Here is a 25,610-nt window from a genome sequence, read left to right as displayed (position 1 = left end):
CAAAGAAGCCTTCTCTAACACTGAGGACAGCTTGCTGTATGCAGCCATGTCAGAGAGCATGGCTAACCTGCAACATGCCCCAAACCCCTACACCTGCTCTGCTCCTACTGCCCGTCTCCTGGCCCAGACAATCCCACTCTGTGCAGCTGGCAGCTCAGCTGTCGGGGATCAGCCCAACACAGCCCTCCTCACAGCCTGCCAACAACACACGTGCCAGCTGCACAGCACGCTGCTGTGACAACACAACGGCACATTACTGTACCCTATTTCTACGACTTAAAGGATTTCCCGACCTCCTGTGCCTGCTGATGCTCTCTTGAATAGTTTGATGCCCGTGTCAAGCAAGTTACAAAACCTATCTGTTGTTGCAGTGAACAGATCCACAGAATGATGCAAGGCTCTGCTGACTGCTAGCTATACTTATGTAACTCAGTAGCCTCACAGCTGCTAATAATTAGCAGACGACCTGCGTAAGTGCTAGACAAATACAGGGAGATGGAAAAGGAGAACCCTGCTTCATCTCTTCAAAAACAAGCCAGCAAAATGGGAAAAGGGACTTTTAACAGATCTATGATTCTCTTTCTCTTCTCCCAACAGAATTCAAACCCAGCATAATGAATTCAGCATAAATCTTATAACTGAAGATCTGAATGGCGCCTTGTTCGTAGCATTTGGGTTTGGAACACAGATGCAGTTAACTCACTGCTTAACGCCTTCTATCATACTCTCTGAAATGCCGATCTGCTTCCTCAGCTTCCACGTTAGGAAAACAAAACCAACAATCTTTCTTCAAGTGATTTATTTTTTTAAATGATGAGAGATCCAAACTTGAATTCGGCACACAGCTTTCTCTGCTCTCATTCTCTCTTAAAAATAAGAGATTAATTGTTATGCAGCAAACTGGGGATAACATCACTTTCTAAAAGTTTCCTTCGCAGCTCTTGTCTTTATTTCACAAATTCTTTTCCAAATCTCATGTTCTCAGTGTTGCCTGAGAGAATGTAATTAACTGTTAGTATAAAAATCCCTCTAAGTGACAGATTGAATATATATACACATACACACGTACATACACACACACACACACACACGTTTTGGGGGCTGCTATTCTCTTGAGTAATCTGAAAGCAGCTGCACAGGGTAAGAAGCTTTTCTGTTCAAATACGACATCTTTTAGCTATAATGGCACCAGCCCACTAGTCAGGAGATTTCTGATCCTTTCCCAGCACTATTACTGACTTGCTGCTATGAGACTTCAAGCAAAGCCATTTTCCCTCACTGTGCTTCTCTGCTCACTGCTCTTAGAAGCCTTTATTCACACTTTAAGGCCATTTTCAGATGTTCTGAAACCACTTAGCCCATACACTCTGGGGGATAATAGTCTGCTCCACTCTGCCTATTCCTCACAGCAACAGATCTCAGTATTCAAGCACAGCATTCACCAAAAACATTAAGAAGGAGTAGGAAGAGGGAATCACCCCACTTCCTGACGTTATCACAAGGGAAACATGCACAAGCTATTTGGGGCTTGCTGAAACTGCTATGAACATTTATCTTAGCCTCTATATTTCTTCCCATTAAAGAGCTCCCTTGAGTTTCTGTAGCAGAAGTGATGCTAATAGTTCAGAGAAGGTCCCTCTGGGAACACATGCTTGGAAGCCAAGAGTGCTGCTCACCCAGGCTCAGCCCTAGGAGGGAGCAAAGACCATGGGTGCCACAGAAGCAGCTTAAACACTGGGAGCTTTGCTTCTGCAGCAGCAGTAATTTAAGGTACAAAGAGAAACATTTAAACTCCAAAGCGTACTTACGTGTGATTGGATCCAAATGTAGATGATTCCTAAAGGAGTTACAGCAGAGTTTAGAGTTACAAAACGGAGGATTCTCGAAGTGCTACTTGTGCTTCCTGTCCATCTCCTTTCAGGAACAAGGAAGCTTTCTATTCTGAATGCCTTTGATCTCAAATTTCGATGAAACTGCACCCTCACTGCCCATGTCTGAGCCTACAGGCACTGCACTGCAGTGACCTGCACTGGAGGGAACCAAAGCACAGCTGCTCTGTGAGGCCTGCACAGCTGAGCAGCAACAGCATGTCAGAGCCCTCATCTCCAGGGTTAATCCCACACGAAAAATGTCATCGTTTTCCCATTCAGACTTCACCCACAACACAGCAGCACCTGCATACTACTTGCAAGGAGTCACAATAGAACACCAACTTTATCCATTTTCTACATATAACTACACACGGAGCTGATACTACACAAAAGCACACCACCACCACACTGATCACTGACAGCATCCAAAATATTTTAAACCAATCCTGATAATTTTTTTTTAATTAAATTTTGTTTTTAAACCATCCTTTTTTGGGGGTATTTGCTGACCAACAGTTCCACAGTCATTACTCAGCAACAGATGGATTTCTATGTACACCTGTGAGGCCAGCAGCTAACGAGAATGCAGGTAGTTACACACTCAGCAGCACCCAAAGCAAACAGCTCTCTTGAAGATTTTTGGCTACCTCCAACATTCCCACCTTTCTCCCCACATAGGGAACACTGCCTCCACCCTATCCAGCTCAAACACAGCTGGAGCCACGAGTTTTAAACCAGGAGACCTGCCCATCCTTCATGGCAGTGGATGCTATTGGCCAAGTGTCAGAGTGCACCACATGAAGAAAAAGCATTTGCATTAGAACCAAGAATAAGAGAAGTCTGTAGAAAGAACACAGAAGCATTTCACTAGATTTGAACTTTCACAAGGTTTCATACTGTTGTGAACTTGCCACAATTAAGACATTCATTTTGGCAAGAGCACAAACCGTAAAGAAATTCCCCTACCCTTGCCACTGCTTCCTTACTTCTCATGGTTCCTAAGCATGCCAATTATCTAGATAAGATTTAGCATAGTAAGAGCTTAGAACATTTCTAATGGCTGTGCAGAGACATTTTACCACTGTGTGTATACATATATACATATATATATACACACACACACTTATATACACACATGCATCCCAAGAACAACATACTGCTGTGAAAGGAAACCTATGAAGTTCTGTCCTCACATCACATTTATCAGACAACACCAACATGTTCTCTTTTCCTCTGCCAAGAAAAGCCTGGTGTTTACACAAGTGAAGCAGAAAGCAAATGGCTGTTAAAACTAATTGCACTGTCAGTAATGGAGAGCAATATTGAAAAGCAGCTCCTTCACAAAGCTATCAGCATTGCCACTCAGCAACCTTCACTGAGAAGGCTGGAAGGCATCTGGTGCGAAAGCTATAGTTAGGAAACTGTTCCTTTCACTCCTCTAAAGGAACATTTCCATTTCTGCCTCTGCTGCATAAGAAAAAGCATTAATATCCCGATGCAGTGTTGTAATGACTCCAGGTTTCTCAAAAATATAAGAAAATAGAAACAACAGCTACAGCAGTGTTGTAGCACACAACCCCACAGACAACATCTTGCTGCCTGTTGCCATCAAGAGAGCAATGCTATGCTGTAAGAAGTACAATTTCAGTAGAGCTAGAAAGCAGCAGTGTCAGCCAGAGAGACAGGAGTGCTGTCAGAGCAAGAGGCAGCCCAGGCTGGGAGAGCCACTCCTCCTCCCATCTCCTTTCTGGGCAGCATTACCCTGGACTGCTGAACCTGTCAGCACACCCACAGATAACTGTAGCACAGAACAAGGGCAGGTGAGCAGCAGAAGGAGATAAGGGAGAACAGAGATAGCAGTCCTCAGCTCCACCGTGAGCTGTGTAAGTACACCCAGTTGCACCCAGAGACCAGCTAGGGACAGCACATCCCTCACCATTCTTAAGGAAGCAGCTGCAGGAACATTAGTCTCCATGTGAGGGGCTGCAGGGCAATCCCATGCACACGGATGGGCTAAGGGCAATGTCCTGCTGGAGTCAGAGGGTACTGAGGCGCCCAGGACACACATAGCGCCAGAGGAGCTAAAAGCAGTAGGAGGAGCAGTAACAAAGACTCAGAAATACAACCTCCCAGTCTTAGGCTTGTTGCCGTCACTCTTGTTAAACAATCCTTAAATGATGTGCATGTAAGCATGTTCTCTCCGCTCCCTGCCTTCTTGCACTCTTCCTGGACCGCCCTGTCCCTCCCTCCCCTCACGTGCTCCAGCAGCACAGCGGGCAGAAGTGCTCTGCAGCAGTTGCATTTCCTCCTTACGCACTCCAGGCCCTGCTCTGGCAGAGAGGAGCACGCAGCAGAAGGTCCTCCAAGCTCTTCCAGAAGCAGCAGCACCACGCACCGTTTTGCCCAGTGCGTGAGATCAGGCAGCTTTCCCCTCAGCCATGCTGCCAGCACAGCTGCCTGTCACACCATTCCTTAAGCCAGGGCTGCTCAGCTGGGTGCCTGTGGGTGGTGAGGGCAGGATATCTCCACACAAAATCCAAGCCTTGCCTGTGGACAGGGAAAGATGGAGGTGGAAGAGGGCAGCACACTCTGCCCCTCCCTCACACCCTGCGTGCTGCCCACCCTCTTGAGACCAGGAAGGCCAAGAGCAGCCCCCAATAACAACCCTTTCTTTGACAGCACACCACAAAAATAAAGAAACCATTTGAAGCTACCTCGCTGCAGATTCTGGATAGGCACATGCTACTCAGCGCCAGAGGCGAGCTCTGTGCCATTTTTCAGTGCCGAGGCCCAGGAAGAGCACGTGGTAGCAACGAGGAGTGCACGCAGAGGAGGGACAGCCCTGCCTTACAGGAGGGGTTTTCCTGAGAGGCAGGAACCACAGGGCAGCGGGGCCACACAGCCTGGAGGAGGGCTAAGCTAACACTTTAGGACTGCTTACGTGAGGTCTGCAAGCCCGGCTCCTCCACAGCGACCCCCGGCCCGCTCTGTGTGCAGGACCCTCGGGCACTGCCCCCGCTCCGAGCTCCCGCTGCACCCGCCGGCCGCGATGTCACCCCGCAGGGTGCCGCAGCTCGGGGCACGTGCCGGGTGCCGCCCCCAGCCATCCCGCCGCTGGACCGACCACCCGCCGCCCCCGGGGCCGGGCAGAGCCACGGCCCGCAGGGACCGGGGTGCTCCCGGAGGCCAGGCCTCGTCCCACGCCATTCTCCAACCCGCGGAGCGAAGGAAAGCCAGAGGAAAGCGGGGAGGGATGCCAGCCGGGCGTACAGAGGAAGAGCTTGAACAGCTTCAGAAGGCAGAGCGCGTCCGAGCCCGAGACAGAGCAGTCTGGAAGAAAAGAGAGACAGAGAGGGAGAGAGCAAGCACGAAGCGAGCCTCGGCTCCCGGCTCGCCACGCCTTGTTTACCCCGGGGCGCCGAGCGGGGCCGCCGCCGGGGAGCCCCTGCCCGGTCCGCTCCCCGCACCCCTTACCGCGCTCCGTCGGGCGAGGCGGCGGCTGCCGGCGGCACTCCAGCCGCAGCGCGGCCGGGGCATGTTGGGCCGGGCGCTATTTATAGCGGCAGGAAGCGCCGCGCCGCGGCTCTGGGGCGCCGCTCCCCGCAGCCCCGTGCGCTGCACATGGCCCCGGCCCCGGACGGAGAGCGGGAGGGCGGCGGGCAGGCCGGAGCCGGGTGCGCGGGGACGGGGAAAGGGCTGCGAGGCAGCCGGCGCTGCGGGCTCCCCGGAGTGGGGGCCGAGCGCTAGTCGCAGCTGCCCCTGTCGCCTCCCGCGGTGCCCTGCCGCCCTGATGGCGATCGGCGAGGCTGGGGAGCGGCCGCGGCACGGCAGGGACGGGCAGAGGAGTGCAGGAGTCATTGAACAGTGAATAGAGGTACTTGCTGCATCCCTAGTAAGACCTGCAGTATGCAGAGGTGTGGGAAGGTCAATTACTTCTCTCCGCATGATGCCCTCAAAGGGATCTGTGCTTCTTATCTCAATTAACTCACACAGAAATGGATTTGCCAGGCAAGTGATAGAGGCTGCTTCCTATTCCTTCTAAGTGTGACTGAACTAGAAAGAAAACTTCTGTTAATGTCTTTGGGTGCAGTGCTGAACTCTTGAATGAAAAAAATGAGCAAAGCATAGGCGATGGAGCAGCTCAGGGATAGGGGTGTATTCTGCATGGCAGCAGGACTGTAGCTGTGTAGCTGTGGGTGCCTGCTGGAGCCATTACTCATCCTGCATGCCTTTCACATCTTGGAGGCATTTCATGGTTTTTATTTAGCCCTTGCATGACCACAGTTCAGTTCAGCAGCTGCATAACACCGCTGTCTAAAACAGGATATTATGGACAGGTGTCCTGAAAAACTGGAGTTTGTTCTTAATTTCTCTGTTGCAATATGTTCCAGCAAGGTCAAAGCCTGAGCAATCTGCATGCTGAGCCAACCTCTTACGATCTGCTTTTTGTTTTTGACCAAGAGATTACAAGGTGCAAAGACAGTGTTAAGGTGAGATGTGCTCACCAAATCGTTGCTGATTTGCATTTGGTGTAAGACTTCAAACACTGCCAGCCTTTTATGTAGGTCATGTCTTTGTTTTTGTGTCATTGCATGCTTGGGGCACTACAAGACAAAAAAACAGGTACTGTGATTTTATCTTTTTCCTCTACCCTCCTTTGCCCTAGGTACGTGACCTAGATTAGTTTGCAAGCAAAAATTATGGAGCTCACAAATGGGAAAGCTGCAGGTAGTCTACGCTTACTGCCTTTATGGAAACACAGACCTAAAGTTCTCCAAAGGGGCTCACAAATCCACATGGGGTTCCTAAATGCTGCATCCTGCATTCGGGTCATTGGTTAGCTGAAAACAGTTCTGAAGTCACGTACAGGCAAGCAGTTTCCTTTTGGCTAGGTAGTAAAGAAATATCATTGATGTGTTTATTCCAAGCTTTGTAAGGGATATAAAAGAAGAGCTCACCCAGATGTGCTTATTTGCCAGCTATGAAGAAGATCTGCACAGGAGTGAGGGACATAGTAACAGCCCTTGAAGGACAGTGTCCTCTCCTTTTGTGGAGCCCACCAAGTGATTGGTCCTCACACTGCTGCCATAACCAAGGAGCTCCTCTGCAGTCTTGATCACTGGTCAGCCTGGCATGCACTGCGGTAACATATGAACCTGCCCCCATCCTTGCTCAGCTCCATCACATGCACTGCAGGTAGCCCCTGCAGCCCAGCTGGACTCAGCAGGGCCCTGAGGAATGAATCCATGCAGGTTGGTTGCTCTCCATAGTCATGCCTGCCCTTTATCCTTCAGCAGGAACTGAAGGGTGATTGTTTAGAGAATCTTTTGCAAAGCAGGGTGTGATTGCCTGTAGCTGAGACTTGATTTCCAGAAAGGGGAAGGTGCTCCAGAGCTCTCTTGCAAGCCTGTATCTAAACCTCATTCATGAGAGAAGCCTGGGAGACTTTGCTCCAGTTTCACAATGAGGACAAAACACACAACAACCATTTTTCAGGGAGGGAACAAAATTAAGTGGGGAGGAATTGACAGCCCAGGAGCCTGGATGTAGTGCTAGACTTTATCCAGCCCTAGTTAGCATATAAAAACACAAGGTATGTAACTGAGACAGCATACAGCAAACTTTTAAAAGTGGCTGCTCTCACAAACATTTCTGATGTGCCAAACTGCTGATGACTTCAAAGGCAACATCTCATACGCCACCATACAAGAAAGCAAACTTTCCAGGGCTGTAGGATATGTCCTTCACCCAACAGCAGCACAATGTTCTGCATTCTGCAGGCCTACGTCATGCTCTCACCCTGCTGTCCCCTGCCCCTGTGGTTTGCTTCAGCTGTGGAAACAGGAACTGCTGAGTCAGCGTGCTGGTGAAACTCACACTGCTCTCATGGGGAGAGGGCTGCAGCGAGGGGGCTGGCAGCAGCTCACAGCCTGCAGGAAAACAAGTACTTACATTCTCTTACGGTGGCCTGAAAAAATAAATAATCCCTTTGCTTAAAAACTCTCAGACTGCAAAGAGGTAGCAGAACCCGAAGTGTAAGTGTGGGGGGAATGATCAGATCTGGCAGATGCCTGCTCACAATCAAGCATTTAGAGTTTGGGAAATGTCATTTTTCTGTTTGCTCTGTTAACAGCTCAGTTATGCTTTGAGCAGCCAAGATGCAGCTGGCTGAACAGACAGAACAAGGCCACCACATTTGACTCATCTGCCTGGTGCCGATAGAGAGCCGCAGCCCGTTCTGATTACGGACTCATGCAGAGGTGAAATTACTCCCTTGGAACCAGTACAAGGTAATGGACTTCTAAAAATTCAACTAACCCCCTCAGAAGAGTCAAGTCTCCCAAGCTGTGCAAGTACAAAAGGGGAAAGAAATTTGGGATGACTGCAGCTCGGAGGGCGAATTGTCGATGATACAGTAGAGAGTAGTTGAAGGTCAGCTAAAGGGATGCGAAGGGGAAAGTTAATTGCCAAACCGTTAAAAAATTGGAAAGAGAATCAGAGTTAAGAAGATGGAGATGTTCCAGAGAGCCATTCTATTAAGGCTATAAATAGGGTGCTATCCACAAGATCTAAGTGAACAAAACCACTTCTAGCAGCAGGAAACTGGCAGCTAAAAGAGGGAGAAGGTAACACCAACCTTCAGCTAAACTGGGGCTGCTCAGTGCAATGCCACAGCGCTTGGATGGCATTACTTCTTGCACTTACTAGAGAAATGTCACAATCAGTGAAGCCACATATCAGTAGAATTGCTAGTTGAAGCTCAGATCTGAAATTTAAATTTGCTTGTTGGGCCATGGGGCAGCAGAGCAACACATGTGATTGCCCAGGTGGTGCCCAGGGCCCCCTGCCTGGAGCTCTGGTGAGACTCAAGTGGAAGAGCCTACAGCGCAGTGCTACAGGGGCAGGGAGAGGCTACAGTGCTGCAAATGAGAAGTTGTCAGACAACATGTACTTAAGCATAAATGGCAAATTAGCTTTGACAGCGGCTGAGACAGCCCATCTACAAGCTCCAAATGTACTGTTCCAACAGATACATAGGCATGCTGACACTTGAAAAGGACAGTAGCAGACAAGACAGACTGCATGCGGGTAAGGGTGTTTCAGTAGATGGATATTAATAACAGAGGCTATCAGTGATACCTAAGAGAAATGTTATCATGAAGGTGAGATAGAACAAACATGAAAGGTGGCTTGCACAATCTGAGTATTCAAAGCAAAAAAAAAAAAAAAGGTGCATGTAAACTTCCCCCTGGGGTGCCCTGTTGATGTTTGGAGGACTGGCTGCACGGAGAGGCAGGAGACAGATTCTGCTACCCAGGAAGAGAAAGTATTTGCTGTTTCCCCTCAGTGCCACACCTTTGAGACATGCCCAGTTCATCAAGACTGTGTGATAGGAAGGCAGGAGGTTTACTGTGCCTCTAAGACAGAACAAACTATCACAAATAAAAATTTTCACATAGGTAATATGTAAAATTTTACATAAGTAATTTCTGAAGTTTCTTTGAGGAAGGGAAAGGAAATGACTACAACATGGCAGCTAGCTGTGCGTAGAGGGAGCCAGAGCTAGAGTGGTGAGCACACACTCACACAGATGGAATTTTGAGACCACTACCCAAAGGGTTGCCTCAAGGAAACCTAACAGAGGTAATGCAGCTACTTACCCACAGATCTTGTTACTTGTTTGTTTTTAAATCCAAAATTCAACCATAGGTTCCCCTAAAAGGATTGTCCTGCCACTTCAGTACCAATCACCATCTCCCAACATAAGCAGCATCACAGGCACTGCTACACTGCAGCTCAGCTCCTGACAAGCTGGTGAGCTCCATAGCTTCATCCAAGGGCTGGAAGGAAGCTTCACTGAAATTAAGCAGAGCTGCAGCAAGCTCTCCATCTGTCAGCAGGGGTTTACCTCAGCATGCATCTCCAGCCATTGTTTACGTTAATGATCATCCAGGGAGGCAAAGATTACCAAAGTCAAAACCCAAAGAGCCAAGCAGAGTGCTACAAGAGAGCAGAGTGCTACAAGTGGTTGACCGACCTGCACAAAGTGTTTTGGTGAGGACTGCAGTTCAGCAAAACATTCCCAAGCTGCCCTACGCACGAACAGAAATGTTACTCAACCGCCTGATTTCCCCCACAGAGGGTTTCAAATGCCTGACCTCTACAGACACGACACATTCTTGTAGAGCACAAACATAAAACATGTTATTTTATTAAACACATAGCAATTGACAGCAGAGTAGTCCTGGTTTGAACAGCGAGCTTGGAAAGATGGGTGATTTGTATCATTTGCTTCATTTGTGCTTATCTGTTTTTAAGAATAATAGGCAGAACTACTCGAACTTCTACACTGTACTAGTGAAACAGACATAGGCTTGTTCCTTGGGTTGACTAAAAACTTTTAGTCTTATTTACTAAAAAAAAAAAAAAAAACAAAAAAAACCCCAACAACAACAACAAAAAAAAACAACCACCACCATTGCAGTATCAGAAGTTTTTGGGCGAAAGCAACTACCCGCTTTTGCCACTAGAGTGAGCTGCTGCTCAACGTTTGAAGGAAGCTCGGTTGAATGGGCGGATATGGGGGGAGGTCCGATCCTTTCGTCATACGCACTTGCATCGGAAGCGATCGTTGCAGTGCTGTGCCGTGCCGGCCTGCTGCTCATAATGCATTCCAGCAGGGCAGGAGGTGCTTTTCAGGGAGCAGAGGTGCGGTTAAGTTATCGTACTGAGCACCCCCAAAGGCAAAACTTGCTCGCAATGCTCATCACTCAGTGTGAAGAGGGACACTGAGGTAGGCTTGCTCTCAGTCTGCATGACAGTTGTGTGGCCACAGAGAGAGCTCAATGATAAAGAAGGGTGAAAAATCTTCAACGTGTCCTTTACCCTGGGCCTGCACAGCAAGAAACAGCAGTGGATCCATTTCACAACAAGGAACATTCCCTCTGTGCTGGATCAAGAGTTCTGCAAGTTAAGAGATTGCAGATTGACACACGAGAGTCGATCACTTCTGATTTGTACACAGAAATCAGATGCTTTACCAAGGAGCTTGAGACACTTCTGCTGGCTACAGCCTGTGTTACAAGAAGCATTTGTGGCACTGCCAGTACAAAAACCACAGAGCAGATATTGAAACCAGCTTGAAAGCTGCTCTAAAGCTGAATACAGATTTGCAGCTCAGATAGAACATATTACTGCTATTGATGTCACTAGAATCATATTTGTGGATAACAAAGTCAGATGGTCTTATTAACATGTTAACATTCCTAATAAATGGTAAAATGGACCCAAATCTGGCTGACAGCCATTCAGCCTAGCAGTAGAGCAAGCGTGTCATTTTGGCAGTGAAACAGCACCAAGCAGAAGCTCTGAAGTGCTAAGCACATTTTAGTATCTCTGCTCGGTCCCGGGGGAACTTCTATGGCTGGCCAGGTTTTAGCAGTTAAGATGCTTTCCAGTCCCAGCCCAGGCAGTGAATAGTTTCCATTTGATGTTCATCCTTGCTGATTTAATTCAATAAGGCGACCAGCAAATACAGCTAATGTTCCAATAATGCAGACTAGCATAAATATTACGAGGAGAAGATGATCGAGCACCATTGCAACAAACTTCCACTCATCAGCCGCCTGAAGAAGAAAGAAAGGAGACAGTAAGATTTCTGCAGAGCTGCATTTGTTACGAATATGATTGGGCCAGAGCACATTTCCACCCTGTAACTCTGCTCTAAGTACCAACACGTCCCATCCCTAATCTCCCTCTACTTTTGCCTTAGGTGCACCACAAGTGGAAGAAGCTGCTGGAATCCATCTGGAGTAGACTGCTAATCGGGAGTGCTTTGAGGTGACTTGTAAGCAAAGGCAATGCCGTGACAGCCTTCAGAAGCCACGGCCTTTGATTTATTTTGGGAATGCGACTTCTGAAATCCTCTGAAAGTGATATCAGTAAAGTCTAGATGACACAAACAGCTGGCTCCACTTCCGATGGGAGCACTTGCCAGTAACCGAAGACCCTCCTTGTATGCGCAGAAGGAAGCAGAGCCCAGAGGCACTGAAACCATGCCAGCCCTGCTGAAGGTAGCACTTGATCTGCAGAGGAGCCACCGGGAACATGAGACTCCAACCGGAGCCATTTACACGCTGCTGGAACGTGGCCACAGGAACAAACACTGTGGTGTAAATTCTGCCTGGGTGAAGGAGAGGCCGGATTATTGTCCCACAGAGGTCCCTTCCCACCTGCAGCCTGTCACCACTGGGCATCCGCTGCTAAACAGCAATAAGAAAGGTGAAGAGCTGATCCTGAGTTATCCATTTAAAAGCTGTGCGAGCTGCAAAAATTGAAATGAAAGAGGGGGTTAATTGCACTGAACGTGCTCAGAGGAGGCAGAGCTAGGCTTTCCTGTGGAAAACTGCCATATGTGACTCTGCACGCATTTATCCTTCCTTTGACTTGTAGTGTGGAACAAGTCAGTAATCACAGCAGCTCATGATGTGTTGTCTCACTTGCAGGGACTGCTTGTAGCATACATGGATTGACACAAATCCTTATCAAAACTGGAATTATTATCTGCAAGTCACACTTCAGGTTTCTCAAATAAAACTACGTTTGAATTCTGCAGCTGTGCTACCTTCTGGCTTTTCAGAAGCAAGGAAGGCCACTTATCCCTGTGGGAAGATGCCCAAGCAGAGGACAGGAGGAATGTGTTATGGAATTGCTTACAGTTCTGGTTACAGTTCTGCTTACAAACTGCTTTGCTACTTGTGCGCCATCTCTGTGGCTTCACACACCCTGTTAAGAAAACCACTTTTCTTTCTCCTTGTTTTCAAACTGAGATTCATTTACCACCTGTGACAATTATCTGTTACTCCTTAATGACCACACCACAGGCAGGAGACTGTCCCCTGCTAAAGCCAAAACAAGATTTGGAGTGTTTTTTTGATGCCTGGGTAAATGAAAAAAAAAAAAAAAAAAAAAAAAAAGATGTAGCAGTATGAGAGCAAGAAATGAATCATGCACAAAGAATGCCTTACATTACTGGATTCTTGGTCTGACTTCATCGTTTCCGCAATGTATTTGATTCCCTCTATAGCGTTTTTCACATCTGGATTTTTGGTAAGTGGGGAGTAGAAATTGACTGGCACAGGACCTTGCTTCCCGGAAATTTCAGAAATATCAATATCTTCTGCAAAAATTTTCTTGTCTAGTTTATCCCTGGATGGTCGTTTCATTGTAGAGAAAAACATGATGTTTGGGATTGTGTCAATAAAGATCTGGAAAAAAAAAGAGGCAGAAGAGGAATACTCCTGCTTGGAGGGGCTGCTGTGCAGATGCAGCTCTGCAATAAACAGAGGGGAGCTATGCCAGTCGCAGATAACTTCCTCTCCTGGACTCACTAGAAATTCCACTTTGGAGTATGTCATGCCATGTGCCACATTTACACCATGCTTTTGTCTGCCTCATGTCCTGGGGCAGGCAGGGTCACCCCATGGCCTGCCTTGTGCTCTCCAAAAGCAGCTTTGCCTATCTGTGTATTCTATACGTACAAATCTGGGCTGTACCACCACTGGTCAGGTTCACACTGCTGCCAGCTGACTGAGCCCATCCAACTTGGGACACAGACCCTAGGGGCCTGGTTTAGGCAATGCACTTTGAGGGGTGTCTCTTAGCTGCTTTTGCTTGACTTCGCTATTACAATGCAATTTGCATGACCTGAAGGGCCTGTCCCCTGGCAGGCAGAAGTGTCCTAGTGTCACAGAGATCATTAGACCAGTAAGATCACTTGAGCCCAACTGACCTACTTTCCTCTCTCTATACCATCAGCTGCCCCTGTATTGCCTCATCCATTCCCTGCAAGGCTCTATCCAGTGGGCAGTTTCGTCACATAAAGGAGCAGCCAGGCTGTGGATGTTCCAATCCCTGTGTTCCCTGTGTTGGATGAGGCCCTGGGCAGCCTGATTTGGTGAGAGGCAACCCTACCCATGGCAGGGGATTGGAGCTCAGTGATCCTTAAAGTCCCATCCAACCTAAGAAATTCTATGACAGAATTCTATGATTCCTTAATACTTGCTGACCTTGAGGAGAAAATCCGCCAACAAAACACACGCTACTCTGTGGAAAAGAAGAAACACAAAGCCTTGGAGCTCACCTTCCTGACCCAGTGTGGCATGGTGTGAGTGCTGGGAGAGCGGTGGTGGGTGTTGATGACGATGACAGTGATAATGATGGAAGCGATGACAAACACCATGGTAAACAACATGTATTTGCCTATCAGAGGCACTGCACTGGAGGTAGAAGGAATCAGCTCCACGATGACCAGCAGGAACACAGTCAGTGACAGCAAGACAGAGATGCTGAGGGTCATTTTCTCACCTGCAATGCAAAAAGAAGACAACATCACTGGGTATGTAGATATTATTCAGTGCTTGGTTTGAGAAGCTTGCTTGTGGACGATGGCTATTCACACACATGTGCTTTTCATGAATCCAGAATGCTCCTATTTTACTAGCTCCCAAAACAGTACTGAATCTGGCCAGACCTGAGCCCCTCACACACCACCAACACCTGCACTGGCGTAGAAATCACCAGGTACAACTGGACTGACGTACAGGTGGTGTGTGCAAAAAGCTTCTTTGCCAGGAGCACCCCGTGGACTGTGGGATTTGATTGATGAGGTGCATGCACCTGGTTAATGACTCCATAGCCTCTTGGGGCTGGCTGCCTCAGCACAACGTGAGCTGACAAAATGTGCATCTGGCGCCAGGGATCAGCTTTCAGTAGGTAGGGCATCAGAACTGAACCAGAAGGCAGAGAGTTTTTTTCCTATCTGCTTCAACTTCATGTAAAGTTCTCCACCAAAAATCTGTGGAGGTCTTCCACAGAAGAGGTTCAATGCAATTAAGCAGGGTGAAAAGCTGATGCCAATGTAAAATGAATAAAGCATAGGAAATGGTTGCAGGGAGCACAAGCTTTCTGCAACAGAGCTGCTCAGCAGAGATGAAGCAGGCCAGAAGAGGCCAGAATTACTCTGTGTCAGTGAGCTTGCAAGTGTGCACTAACCACAAGGTCTCTGCTCCAACACAGTGTGCTCAGGTACTGTTTGACATCCAAACATTTTGGGCTGAGAGACAAAATCAGAACATCAGCTAGCCAAATCTTTGCTCTGCATTAGTCAACTGGATAGTTAACCAGTGTTTTCCATGGAAAATCCAGCCAATTTGTCTACGTGAATAGTTTCAGTTTAATTTGCAGAATGTTTAGAGCTGTTGTTTTGAGCTGAAGCACCAGTTTAGCACATGCAGGCCTTCAAGTTGGCTGCTGACTGCAAGCACTCCAAATTTCTCCAGAACTTGTTAGAAGAGCAATTTCTATGGCAGTAGAATGACTAACCTCACATACCTGAATCTGTGGGTAGATAAAAAACAAACCCTGTCAAAAAGGAGAAGAGCAGGCAGGGGATGATGACGTTGACGATGAAGTAGAGCGGCAGGCGCTGCATGAGGAAGTGGTACGTGATGTCCAGGTAGGGAGTGTCGGGGCAGCAGGCGTAGTAAACCCAGTGCTTCCAGCCACGGTAGTCCTTCATCACCCACTCACCACTCTCCATGAAGTTACTCAGATCGGGGCGATCACTCTCCTGACAGCAAATAAACACAACACCACAGGCCAAAGCATTATTCATACTAGACATTCTGAACAAACTCACATGGTGTGATCTCTCAGGAACAGAATTTGCAATCACTGACGTGCTTTGTGCGTTTTTGTGACTTGAACATCCATTCTTATGTAATTTTTCCTTTCATCATCCCTTGAGCCAGGTTCAACTAAATATTTTACAGAAGGAGTTAGGGATACTCTGCTAACGGGAAAGACCACATAAATATTTACAGATGGAAGACATACCTAGGAAGCAGAAAGTAAGAAAAGTCAGGAGCAGAGAAAAATCACCCTCACTCAACAAGGAAAACAAAAGCAGAATGGGCACCACCAGAAACAGTGGCATAAGGTTGTAAAAAGGACAGGCAGGCAAAATGTTTGGGGAAGAAGGAGCATGGGAAGTAAGTGTAAATAGAATTTTACAAGTCAAACTGGGCAATTTTGTATGACACTTACAAATGGAGCTTTTACATTATACTAGTAGTATCTTGTTCTTCAAACAAGATTATATTCCCTTTTAAACCAGAGAAGTGCCTAAAAACATACCAAGTCTCTGCTGCTTTTCCCAATTACCAAACTACTGCTTACCGGGTTGATAACCACCATTGTACCGTCATACGTCCACGTTCCCAGCTTCATGCTACAGTTCTGCTGATCAAATGGGAAGTATGTGACTATAATTTCACAGTAACTTTTAAAGATAGCAGGAGGTGTCCAGGTGATCTTTCCCGTGTGTTCCAGAAGGACCTTGGTGTATTTAACAATGGCAAAATCACCATCCGCACTGCGGAAGGAAGAAGGATGGTTGCAGCTGCCCGGTGGCCTGAGGGCAGCCAGGCTGAGCAGGCAAAGCAGCCACTGCCCAGGCTGTGGTCCCACCAGCTCTGCTCCCTGCTGCTTACTTGTTGTAAAGGACAAGATCCGGGCGCCAGATGTCATCTGATGGGATGCGGATTTGTTTCACGCCACCATAGTCATCTGGGTTCCACTTCAGGTTGATGTCTGTCCATTGCTGCAAAGGGAGGATTGCAGCTGCTGAGAACTTCTTCCAGTGCTACTTGACACTTCCTAGGGACACTTGCCTCCTTGCTTTGTGCAGGAAAGTATCAACACATCCTATTTGGCCCTCCAGCTCATTTTTGTTCTCACACTAAATTAAATATCAGTTTAAGACACTCAATCCAATTGGTCCAGGGTGCCCCAAAAGTAGCTCACACCTGGCTGTCCCCATTAACTTGAGTGGGAAGAATGGGAGCAATATTTAGGGTTACCTGCTTCAGGCGTACGTTGGTTGTTACAATCTGATTTACTTCATCCTTGAAAGGAAAAAAACAAAGAGAAAGGAAACACAAGAAGCAAGCATTGGGATTAAAGGAGGAGAACGACGCCATTTGGTGATAGCACGCAAAGCGGCGGCTCTGCCTGCCCACTGCCTACCACATTGATGAGCTGAATGAGCTGCAGCCCGACAGTGACGACGACGACATCGCGGTGATTCTCCACAGGGCGCACCACCTTGTTGTAGTCCCGGAACAGGTCGTCGACCAGGCGCGTCTCATGCTCATAGCACAGGGCCGGCCCGGCTGTGTGCAACAAAATGGCATCAGTGGGAGGGGTGGGATGCACCACGGGGCTGTCGCAGGGACATGCTGCACATAGGCAGACCTGCGGCCAGCCAGATCCTGCTCTCTGCAAAGCCCCTTTGTCATTCATGCTTCCCTCCCCATGCTGTTAGAGCAACGTGGCAGCCAGACCAGGTTTTGTGCTATGCTTCATTAGTCCAACCAAAGCCCCTCACACTGCTGCCTTCTGATGGCTGGGCAGGAGTTCAGTTCACTTCTGGGATTTAGTGAAAAGGGTCTAGCATCATAGAACAAGGTCATTATTCTTCTAAAGAACGATTTACAGAGAATCATCCTGGTACAACACAACCAGCTGCAAAACAACCGTGTGTCCTTGTCAACACACAGCTGATGAGATTTTGCACGTCAAGCCACATTTGATAGAGCCTCCCACACATCTTGCAATAAATTTTGAACAAGTGTAAATTGCACATGGCATAAAGATGGCAAACATGAAAACAAACTCCTCACTGCAAAGTATCTGGTGGCTGAAAGTAGAAATATTGTAGCTGCTCCCAGATCACACCTTCATACTAACACCCATGCAAAGCCCTTGTCCCACACCCGCGGGAGGACCCAGCCCAAGGGAGTTGCCAAAATGTGCCACTTACCTGCGGAGAAGATCAGGAGCAGCACACGGCAGAGCTCCATCACCTGAGCCCGCTCCTCTCAGCACCGCCGTGCCGGGGCGCACACAGCGCCTTTAAGGTCGGCCCGGGGGGGCGGGGAGCACGACTGCCCAGGGATTGCCTTACACCACCTGTTCCAGCCGTGACAGCTGAGGGCCGCCGCATCGGCTGTGGAATGGCAGCACAATGCATTGCACCGCTCAGATGGCTCCTAATGGTCACCAAAAGCCTTTTTTTTTTCTGAACGGCACTGTGAGCTGTGGTTAAAAAAAAAACCCACACAACGGACATCCCTAGCTGGGAACAAGGCTACACATCACTCTGTGACCGGAGCAGCTTGCCCAGTTTGGGATTTCCTTTTTCCCAGGGCAAACAGATCAGCTGCTGTTCCTGCTGCACCCTGACCACATACCGGCTGTGTGCGGGCACTGGGATGCTGTTCCCTCTGCTTCATGGGTGGAATTCTGGAGCAGTGAATAAATACGTTCAAGAGATATCCATCACCTAGAATCTCTTGGGGTGCTTATGAGGCACAGGGTAGAGCCCCTGTCATGAGAGCTGCAAGCTAACCTAAATAACTGCAGTGAAAGGGAGAACCTTCCCATAGATGCCTCTGGACTTACTGAGCTGTGCAAAGGCAAAGGGTAGGGAAATGAGACTGTCTTCCATGGCAGGGCAGGTGCACAAATCCATGATGTCCTGAGTGCTGCTCATAGTTCTGGTCAAAGGGCGGTATGGAAAAGACACAGGAGAAAACAACAAAGACCATACGAGGTGCGAGTACAGCCTTTAAACCTAGAGGAGAAGCCAGAGAGAGAAAGGGCTTCGGTGGCATTTGTAAAATAGGCTGGAGAAGGGCAGAAGGCAGTTGGGTGAATGAGTCTCATTCTGTTACATACAGCACGGAGCTCTGCCAAAAAACCCCATAGCCACGAGCCGCGGGGGCTGCAATCACGTCCTGGGGAGCACTGCACAGCCCATCCTTCTGCACTTCCCTCATATCTTCTCTGGAGATGGGCTGCTGCCTGGCTGCCTGGCCATACCCACCACACACGGTGACCTGAGCATCCCTTTTCAGAAAGCATTCCCACATAAAGCTTTCCCAGCTTCGCCTCTGGGTGACACCAGCTGTATTTGTATTTCTCAGAGCTGTCCTCTGTGCTGCCTGCCAGCTGCTCCATGATGGATGCTTTAATTTTCTTTTTTTATGTGTATTTTGTTCTTAAATCCCTCCCCCTCTCACACTCCCTCCCACTAACCAACACCCAGCCTCCATGCTTACATTTTACCCTCACATCAAACCTCCCCATGGCTGCAGCCTTGAGTTCCACCTGCGGCTCCCATTGTCCCTGATCCCATTGCGGAGGGCGATGTGCAGCTGCTGCAGGCACGGCAGCGCCGCCAGCAATGCGCCGGCCCATGGGCACCCTGCCACAAGCCTGCAGGCCGCAATGGGGGATGTGGGGCTGAGGTTAATCTAAAGAATACCAATCATCTTCTGTAACTCCATCAGCACCACTGGCCTGGCCCAGTATCACCTTACTCGCATCCCACATCATACAGCAGTTCTCCCAAGTGGGACCGCAGGCAGCACTTACCCTAAGGGACATCTCCAGGTGTTCACACTTACAGGTTTGAACACACTATTTTTAAAAAAGGTTTGGCTCTCTGCTGGAGTAACTGCAGGGCAGACTGTTACTTCCAGCTCTACACAAAGCAGGCAGCTTGCTCAACTCCTGTGAGGGGCATCACGTTTTGGCCACGTGCTGGACTTCAGAGCTTTCCTTCAGATGCTTTGGGGAAGCCCCACCACACAGCTGGGATTAAGGGAACCGGTGGTGTGGGCAGTGTGTTTCGTTGGTTACCTTCACCTATTCAGTCCAGAAGGAATAGTTATATTCCCTCAGCTCTGTTAGGACACGAGCTCTTCGGAGCGCTGGCTCACAAGGAGACCACTGACACAGCCTTTGCACTCTGTCACTGCTGGCATGCCCCCAGACACTCCCCATGCAGCCAGGATAATATCTGCCACTTGCAAATGCCTCCAAGACCCCATGGGAGCCCCATGGCACCTAGCATGGCAGCAAGTCTTTCATGGCCAGCATTAACTGAGCAAACACACAGAGGTGAGTTTATTTTTCTTCTAGTTCTGAAACTACAGAGGGGCAAAGCACACACAGCAGCGCTCTGCAAAGCATCCATCTCACCTCAGGAAGCACTGCTGACTGCCCAGAGGCCCCAGTGAGCTCTGCTTGGTCCCACAGCCCCTCTGCCCTGTCAGTGTGCCCCAGCAGCTGCTGACTGCATGCCAGAACATGCACTCCTATCACTCGCCTTGCGAGCTCTGCCAGCGCATGTACCGTGTTTTCTTGGTAATTAATAGAAAATGCTGACTTCCTGCAGTCCCTGTTGTGCACCTCTCACCTGCCACACTTTAGGTTGATTTTGCCCCCTTGCAGGCTGGAAGATCTCCGACACATTTGTTTGCTTCATTGGCCAACAGCAAGCTTACAAGTTGTAACCGAGGAAGCAGAAAAACCAACACCATGTCTTCAACTGAAGAAACACTCGCAAGGCCACAACTAACGCATTAAAATAACAACAGCAAGGTGCTGGGATACAGCTGCAGCCAGCACGGCTCTGTGGCCCAGCAGCCCGTCCAGGTGGAACTGAGCGCTGGGCTGCACAGTCTGTGATGTGGCACTTGGGAACATGTGTTAGTGGGCATGGTGGGGTGTGCCGGTGGTTGGACTAGATGATCTCAGTGGTCCTTTCCAACTTTCATGATTACGTGATTCTATAAGCAATGCAGGAGCAAACGCAGCACAGGAGAAACTGGAATTGAAATAAAGAGCTCCAGCTGAACCAGTCCAAACAACAGCTATTTCTCAAATTAGCCCCATTATGAAGTTCATCTCCTTGGCAGACCACAGCCACATCTATGCAGAGGTGTCACAGAGCATTGTGTTTTAAAGGCCACAGCCTGTGTTCCCACCTGGGAACACACAAAGCCTGGGCAATGCCTGCAGCACCTACAGAGCCCACCAACCCACACTGCCTTCGCTGAGGCAGGAGGGCACCCCTCAGGGCCGCCTGCTGCCCTTAAAGCAAACCACAGCAGGTTGCATTTAGCCGGGCCGAGGCTGGCTGTTAAAGTTGCCCAGGACTGAAGGAGACTCAGGTGCAGGTGTTACAGCAAAACAGCTTTGTTCTTAATTAACACTATTAGTAAACCAATGTGACAGCTTCGGAGCAAGGCCAGATCCACTGCCAGCACTGCAGATGGAATGAAGGACTGTGTGGGGGGATTCCCTCCCACCAGAAGGAGAGCAGCAGGCCCCAGCACCCTGCAGGCCCACGGCTGCTTCTCCCGGCTGTGCTAAGGCCTGGCTTCAGCAAGCAATCCTTCCAGCAGGCCTTGTGGTATGCCACCAAATGAATATTCATCCAAAAAAATGCATCATGTTAATAGTTGGGCAATTCTGTTTGCATTTCTGACGCAGCAGTAAAGCATGGAAAAAGAGGCAAAAGCTCTACATTCAAATTGTAAAATCTGTAGCAAGGAAGAAAAAATAAAATCACAGACAATGCAGTGCTTGGAAATGAATCCTGGTTGGCTGCCAAGCTTTTTTTTTCCAAGCAATACTTAATTGCCTCAGGAAATACATTAATCAAGGGGTCCCAGAATCCCAAGAATCATTTTCCACAATCCACCGAGGCGGAGCAATACAGACCTGGGCAATACAAGGAGCTGCGTGCGTCCTTGAGACGCAACGCTTACAGGAGGAATAGGAAAGGATACCAACCAAAAGCTCTTAAACTCCTTGAGCAGCTTATTGACATCACACTTGGGAGAGCTCCGATAAGAACAAACGACACTCTGACCGCAGAGCCAGCAGTAGGAATTAGGGCAGCTCATGGATCCTGCTGTCAAACTGAAGCACGGGTGGCACAAGGAGCGCTGTGCAGGGAGCAGACCAGGCCAGCACAAGGATGCTGTCAGCACCACAGCTCTGCAGCGGGTGCCAGCACTCCTGGCCCCAGCTAGAGCAGCCAGGAGCCTGATGTCCCTGCAGGAGGTGCTGCCAGCACATCCCAGCCTGGCTGCCCATGTCCCCTTGCTGGCACTTCTTGGCCATTAGCCGCTGTTCTCAGCAAGGGGCAGAATATGGGGAGCTCTTTCCTCACATGGCTTGCTCAGCAATCATTTTTACCCACAATGTGTTTCCTAAACCTCCATTCTCATACATTACATAAGCTTTCCAGGTCTGATCTGCAGTTGCTAAGCAGTAATTTTGCATGACTAAAAAAGCAAATCATGATTGCTAGGTTCACTTAATGTTTTTTTTTCCCCTTGTTACAACATAATTGTAGCTATAATACAAACACCACAGAATGCCCATCGCAGGGAAAACCAGACTGAGAACAGAGCAAGTACACAGAGCTGCTTTCTAGGAGCCTTTACCTCCCCCTTAGCCATTGCAGGAAGCATAAGCTTGGTATAGCACAAACCTACATGCAGTATGTTTTCCATTCTGCCAGGTAATGTAGCAAAGCCAAGCTTCTATCTCAATGCCACAGGCATGAACAAACTGTGTGGACAGATCTTCAATCAACAGATTTTTCACCTGGGCTCCCAGCCACACCCCATCACTGTCCTAAGTACGTGTTTCCCCAACAATTCCTGTATTTAATTTTTTTAAGACAGTAATTCCCTGTCTCAATCACTTTGTAAGAATTAACTTCATCTTGCTTTATCTTCTCTGAAAGATTTGCTTTCCCCTAGACATCACTCAGGTCCCCTGACCACCGCTTCCCCTTCCCCTTCAGAAGGCCCAGGATGGTCTCCCTCTGCTCCCAGCTGCTCCCAGCTGTGCTCTCTGCCTGCTGAGTGCCACTGGAGCAGCTCCAACACGGCCACACGGGTATTAGCTGTAAGCATGTGCTGCAGCAGTGGGAACCCCCAGCTCAACTCACCAGCTACAGAGAATGCCACAGGAGCCTCTGTCAAACCTCTCCACCAGCACTCCCCATGCACTCATCTGCGTGCACACCAGCTTCATCTTCTTCCTTCCAGGAGAGCTGCTCACAACCTTCCCCTCCCTTTCTGCCTGGGCACAGGAGGGAAGTATGTGATGCAGGGAGGCAGCTGACTGCTCACAAGAGAGCAGCTGGTTGCAATTCTAAGGTGTTCCTTCCTCCTCCTCCTAGCTGCCTGAGGGGAGGGCTGGGTGAAATCCCAGGTAGCCTCACCTGGCTGCTCTCTTTCAGAGCAGGTAGCAGAGAAGGTGCCCAAGCAAAGCATCCTAGCTTTAGCATCTCATTATGTCTTCCTTTCCCACAGGTCCCTGTCTACATACCCCAAAGACTGATCTCTTCCTCCTACTGCCCTTTTACTGCTAGCCCTTCAAGCTGGGACTTCTGCCATTTTCCTGGGAGCTGCCATTTCACAGCACCTTCAATCTGAAGCCCGTGTTCTGGGATGTATTTGCATTCAACCTTCAGTGGTGTGTACATCTTGTCAGGGCATCTACAACTGTATAGAGTGGCAAACCACAGTGCCAATTTGCGTACAGGCCATTACAGCAGTGTATGTAATCTATGAAGTAGGAGATGACTTGATGGCACTTGGTTTATTTCAGAACTTTAAAGTGTTCCTGGGAAGTATCCTAGCCAATGCAGACAGAAATTTTCAAATAAAATATAAAGAGAAACTCATGGGATCCTTAGCAAAGCGCCAGGCTCCAAAGCATTTAGAGCAGCGGTCTCATCAGAAACAGCAATGCTCTGTGCTGCTGCTTTGAATTCAGAGGCTGTTTGGAGGAATAGTCGATAAGAATGAAACAAACAGTATTTCTGAAACATGCTCACAAAGTACAAAGAAATAACTTTAGAGTTCTAAAGGCAAAATTTAATAAATTAATATATGCATGCCAGATAAAAATACAAAATTACAATTGAAATAGCAATAATAATAAAGGAACACTGCTCAGCATTGCAGATTTCACTGCAACCACCATAAACATAATGGAGGATTACTTAAAAAAGTACACATTTTGTTTCTGTTAAAAACAAATTACTGTATGATGAAAAAAACCTGAAAGAAACCCAAGAAGAAATCAGCCAAAACAGTGGCAGAGAACGATATGAAATGCCAATAAACTGCCAGAGGCTCCATTTCACAGAAGTCGGCCTTCTTTTTAGTATCAGAAACCAATTACATAGAACATAAAAGCAAATTCACAACAGGTTTACACTGAGAAACATGCTGAATTACAACCACAAACTATCCAGAACAAAGATGCCGCACCAGGTCCGCTGCTTTCTTCATGGAATGATTCTCACCAGAGCAGGGAGAACAGGGAGCAGATCATGCAATAGCTGTAGGCGTCTCGTTTTTTATTTTCACATGATAAACACCCAGGATTACTAGTACTGGAAAGTATGTGTTAACCTTTTTCAACATCAGCTGAATGGCACTACAGAAATGACAAAGAGTTCCTTCATTTTTATCCTGAATACATCGAAAGCTCTAGCAAATATGGAATTCAGCAACAAGAGCCATTAAATTACTTTAAAATATTCCTTCATCCATAGAACACTGTTGCTTCCTTTTTTTTTTTTTTTAATTACAAAACCCCCAAAATATTCAAAATAAAATGTCTTCATTTTTTATAAGCATCTCCACCACAAGTCTCTGATAACGGATGTCATTCAGTGCAGCCATCGCATCCAGTTCTGGCGCTCTCATAAGAGTTGGTCCAAACACGATGCCCAGGTTCTCTGCACTCATGAGATTTTCCTTCTCATGGAGTGTTACTCTGTAAGAAAGGACAGAGTTTGTCACTCACTGTGAGATGCTTCCTGTGCAAATAATGACCACATAGCCTTAAAAAGCACCGGGAAGGAGAAACTGCGAGCAGCTTTTTGGATCTGACACATTGAGTGCAAGTGTAAAAATGAGTCACCCTTCTACTTTATCATTCAACTATACCACAAATACAATGTGCAATGTCAACTTGCTAACTGGACTGCAACTTCTGAGCAAGCTAAGGAAAAATCATCTTCATGTGTCACAAGCAGTCAGGTGGGGTCTTTTTTTCTTTTTTTTGGTTCATGCCTCTGTTCTAAAACATCCACTTGAAATGTCACTGGTATAAATGAATAAATGGGCAAGTCAGGCAGAAGCCCTGTAGTTGAATTCTGCCTGAGGTCCTCTGCAGAGTCAACGTATTCCTACTCGTGCAAGAACTATAAAATAGAAGAGCTTAAAATCAAGTTGTTTTTTTTTTTTTTTCCCTAAAGAAAGAGAATAATTCTTATACATTGACAAAAGTTGGTGTTACTAGAGAAACTGAAATGGATACCCTAGCACACCACATGGATTTTTCTCCCCTGCTTTCTGGAAAGAAATAGGGCCTGTGCTGTTGTACTCAATCTCCCACTGTCAGTCTTTCTTGAGTAATATTTAAGCTTCCACCGGAGGGTCGTGGAGGAACCTCACACAGAACCCACGTTCCTACTTTTGAGAAAGTGGCACCTGCCATGAGAGGATCCACGCTGGCAAACCTCACCAGGCCAAGTGACTATGTGCCTAATGGGTGTCAGCTCAGGCCCAGTATGTACTCCCTTTTTAGTGTGTCAGAAACAATCACAGAAAAATACTCCAATCCATAAGCACTAAAGTGCGTTAGTTTCTTGCCCCAGCAGTAAATTACTACTTCCAGAGATAAAGACTTTTTTTAAAATTATTTTTTAAACTTCTTAAAAAAATGTTTATTTAAAAATAAATGTTCACTGAAACTTAAAAAATAGCACAGATTTGGCAGGCGTGACTT

The 25,610-nt window shown here is 47.9% G+C and overlaps 3 protein-coding genes and 1 long non-coding RNA gene across 9 annotated transcripts in view; 1 reads left to right on the top strand and 3 right to left on the bottom strand.

The window, feature by feature from the left end:
* The window catches only part of WIPF1 (WAS/WASL interacting protein family member 1), a 53,071-nt gene extending 43,330 nt beyond the window's left edge, over positions 1-9,741 (bottom strand). For 2 of the 4 annotated variants that reach the window (XM_042822635.1, XM_042822632.1), the window contains exon 1: positions 5,346-5,412. The gene's annotated coding sequence lies outside the window, so the exon portion shown is untranslated. Of the gene's footprint in view, positions 1-5,345; positions 5,413-9,532 lie in introns of those variants that run through there. The other 2 variants (XM_042822634.1, XM_042822636.1) reach the window with 2 other exon arrangements.
* Positions 5,655-12,681, top strand: LOC122162360. Of its 3 annotated transcripts, none has more exons than XR_006169524.1 (3): positions 5,655-6,361; positions 6,851-8,161; positions 11,644-12,681. It is a non-coding gene; the product is annotated as an uncharacterized LOC122162360 (long non-coding RNA). The 3 variants fall into 3 exon arrangements; XR_006169523.1 differs by having other exon boundaries at positions 5,655-7,123; positions 8,005-8,161; XR_006169522.1 differs by having other exon boundaries at positions 5,655-8,161.
* On the bottom strand, positions 11,366-17,794 carry CHRNA1 (cholinergic receptor nicotinic alpha 1 subunit). The gene is made up of 9 exons (XM_042822638.1): positions 17,755-17,794; positions 16,959-17,104; positions 16,793-16,837; positions 16,424-16,533; positions 16,110-16,305; positions 15,264-15,501; positions 14,014-14,237; positions 12,899-13,138; positions 11,366-11,497 (listed from the first exon to the last, which is right to left on the bottom strand). Exons 1-9 carry the CDS (start codon positions 17,792-17,794, stop codon positions 11,366-11,368), a joined length of 1,371 nt encoding a protein of 456 aa, XP_042678572.1.
* Positions 17,795-24,379: 6,585 nt separating this feature from the next.
* Positions 24,380-25,610, bottom strand: part of CHN1 (chimerin 1) — an 80,259-nt gene continuing 79,028 nt past the window's right edge. The window contains exon 13 of the mRNA XM_042822221.1: positions 24,380-24,593. Coding sequence (XP_042678155.1) covers positions 24,422-24,593 — 172 coding nt within the window. The 3' untranslated portion in view covers positions 24,380-24,421. The remainder of the gene's footprint in view (positions 24,594-25,610) is intronic.

The sequence above is a fragment of the Centrocercus urophasianus genome, unplaced genomic scaffold (assembly GCF_019232065.1).
Source record: "Centrocercus urophasianus isolate 14NV4802_14NV808 unplaced genomic scaffold, USGS_Curo_1.0 seq_20, whole genome shotgun sequence".
NCBI lineage: Eukaryota > Metazoa > Chordata > Aves > Galliformes > Phasianidae > Centrocercus > Centrocercus urophasianus.
This window is presented reverse-complemented; position numbering and strand designations above follow the sequence as displayed.

Bases quoted from the DNA above. Each gene is read 5' to 3' on its own strand.
- CHRNA1 (XM_042822638.1), bottom strand. From the start codon at position 17,794: ATGGAGCTCTGCCGTGTGCTGCTCCTGATCTTCTCCGCAG. The intron at 14,238-15,263 runs GTATGTGAGGTT...TTTGCATTGCAG, and splicing joins TTATCTACCCACAGATTCAG to GTGAGAAAATGACCCTCAGC. The intron at 13,139-14,013 runs GTGAGCTCCAAG...TTTTTTTTCCAG, and splicing joins TGCCACACTGGGTCAGGAAG to ATCTTTATTGACACAATCCC.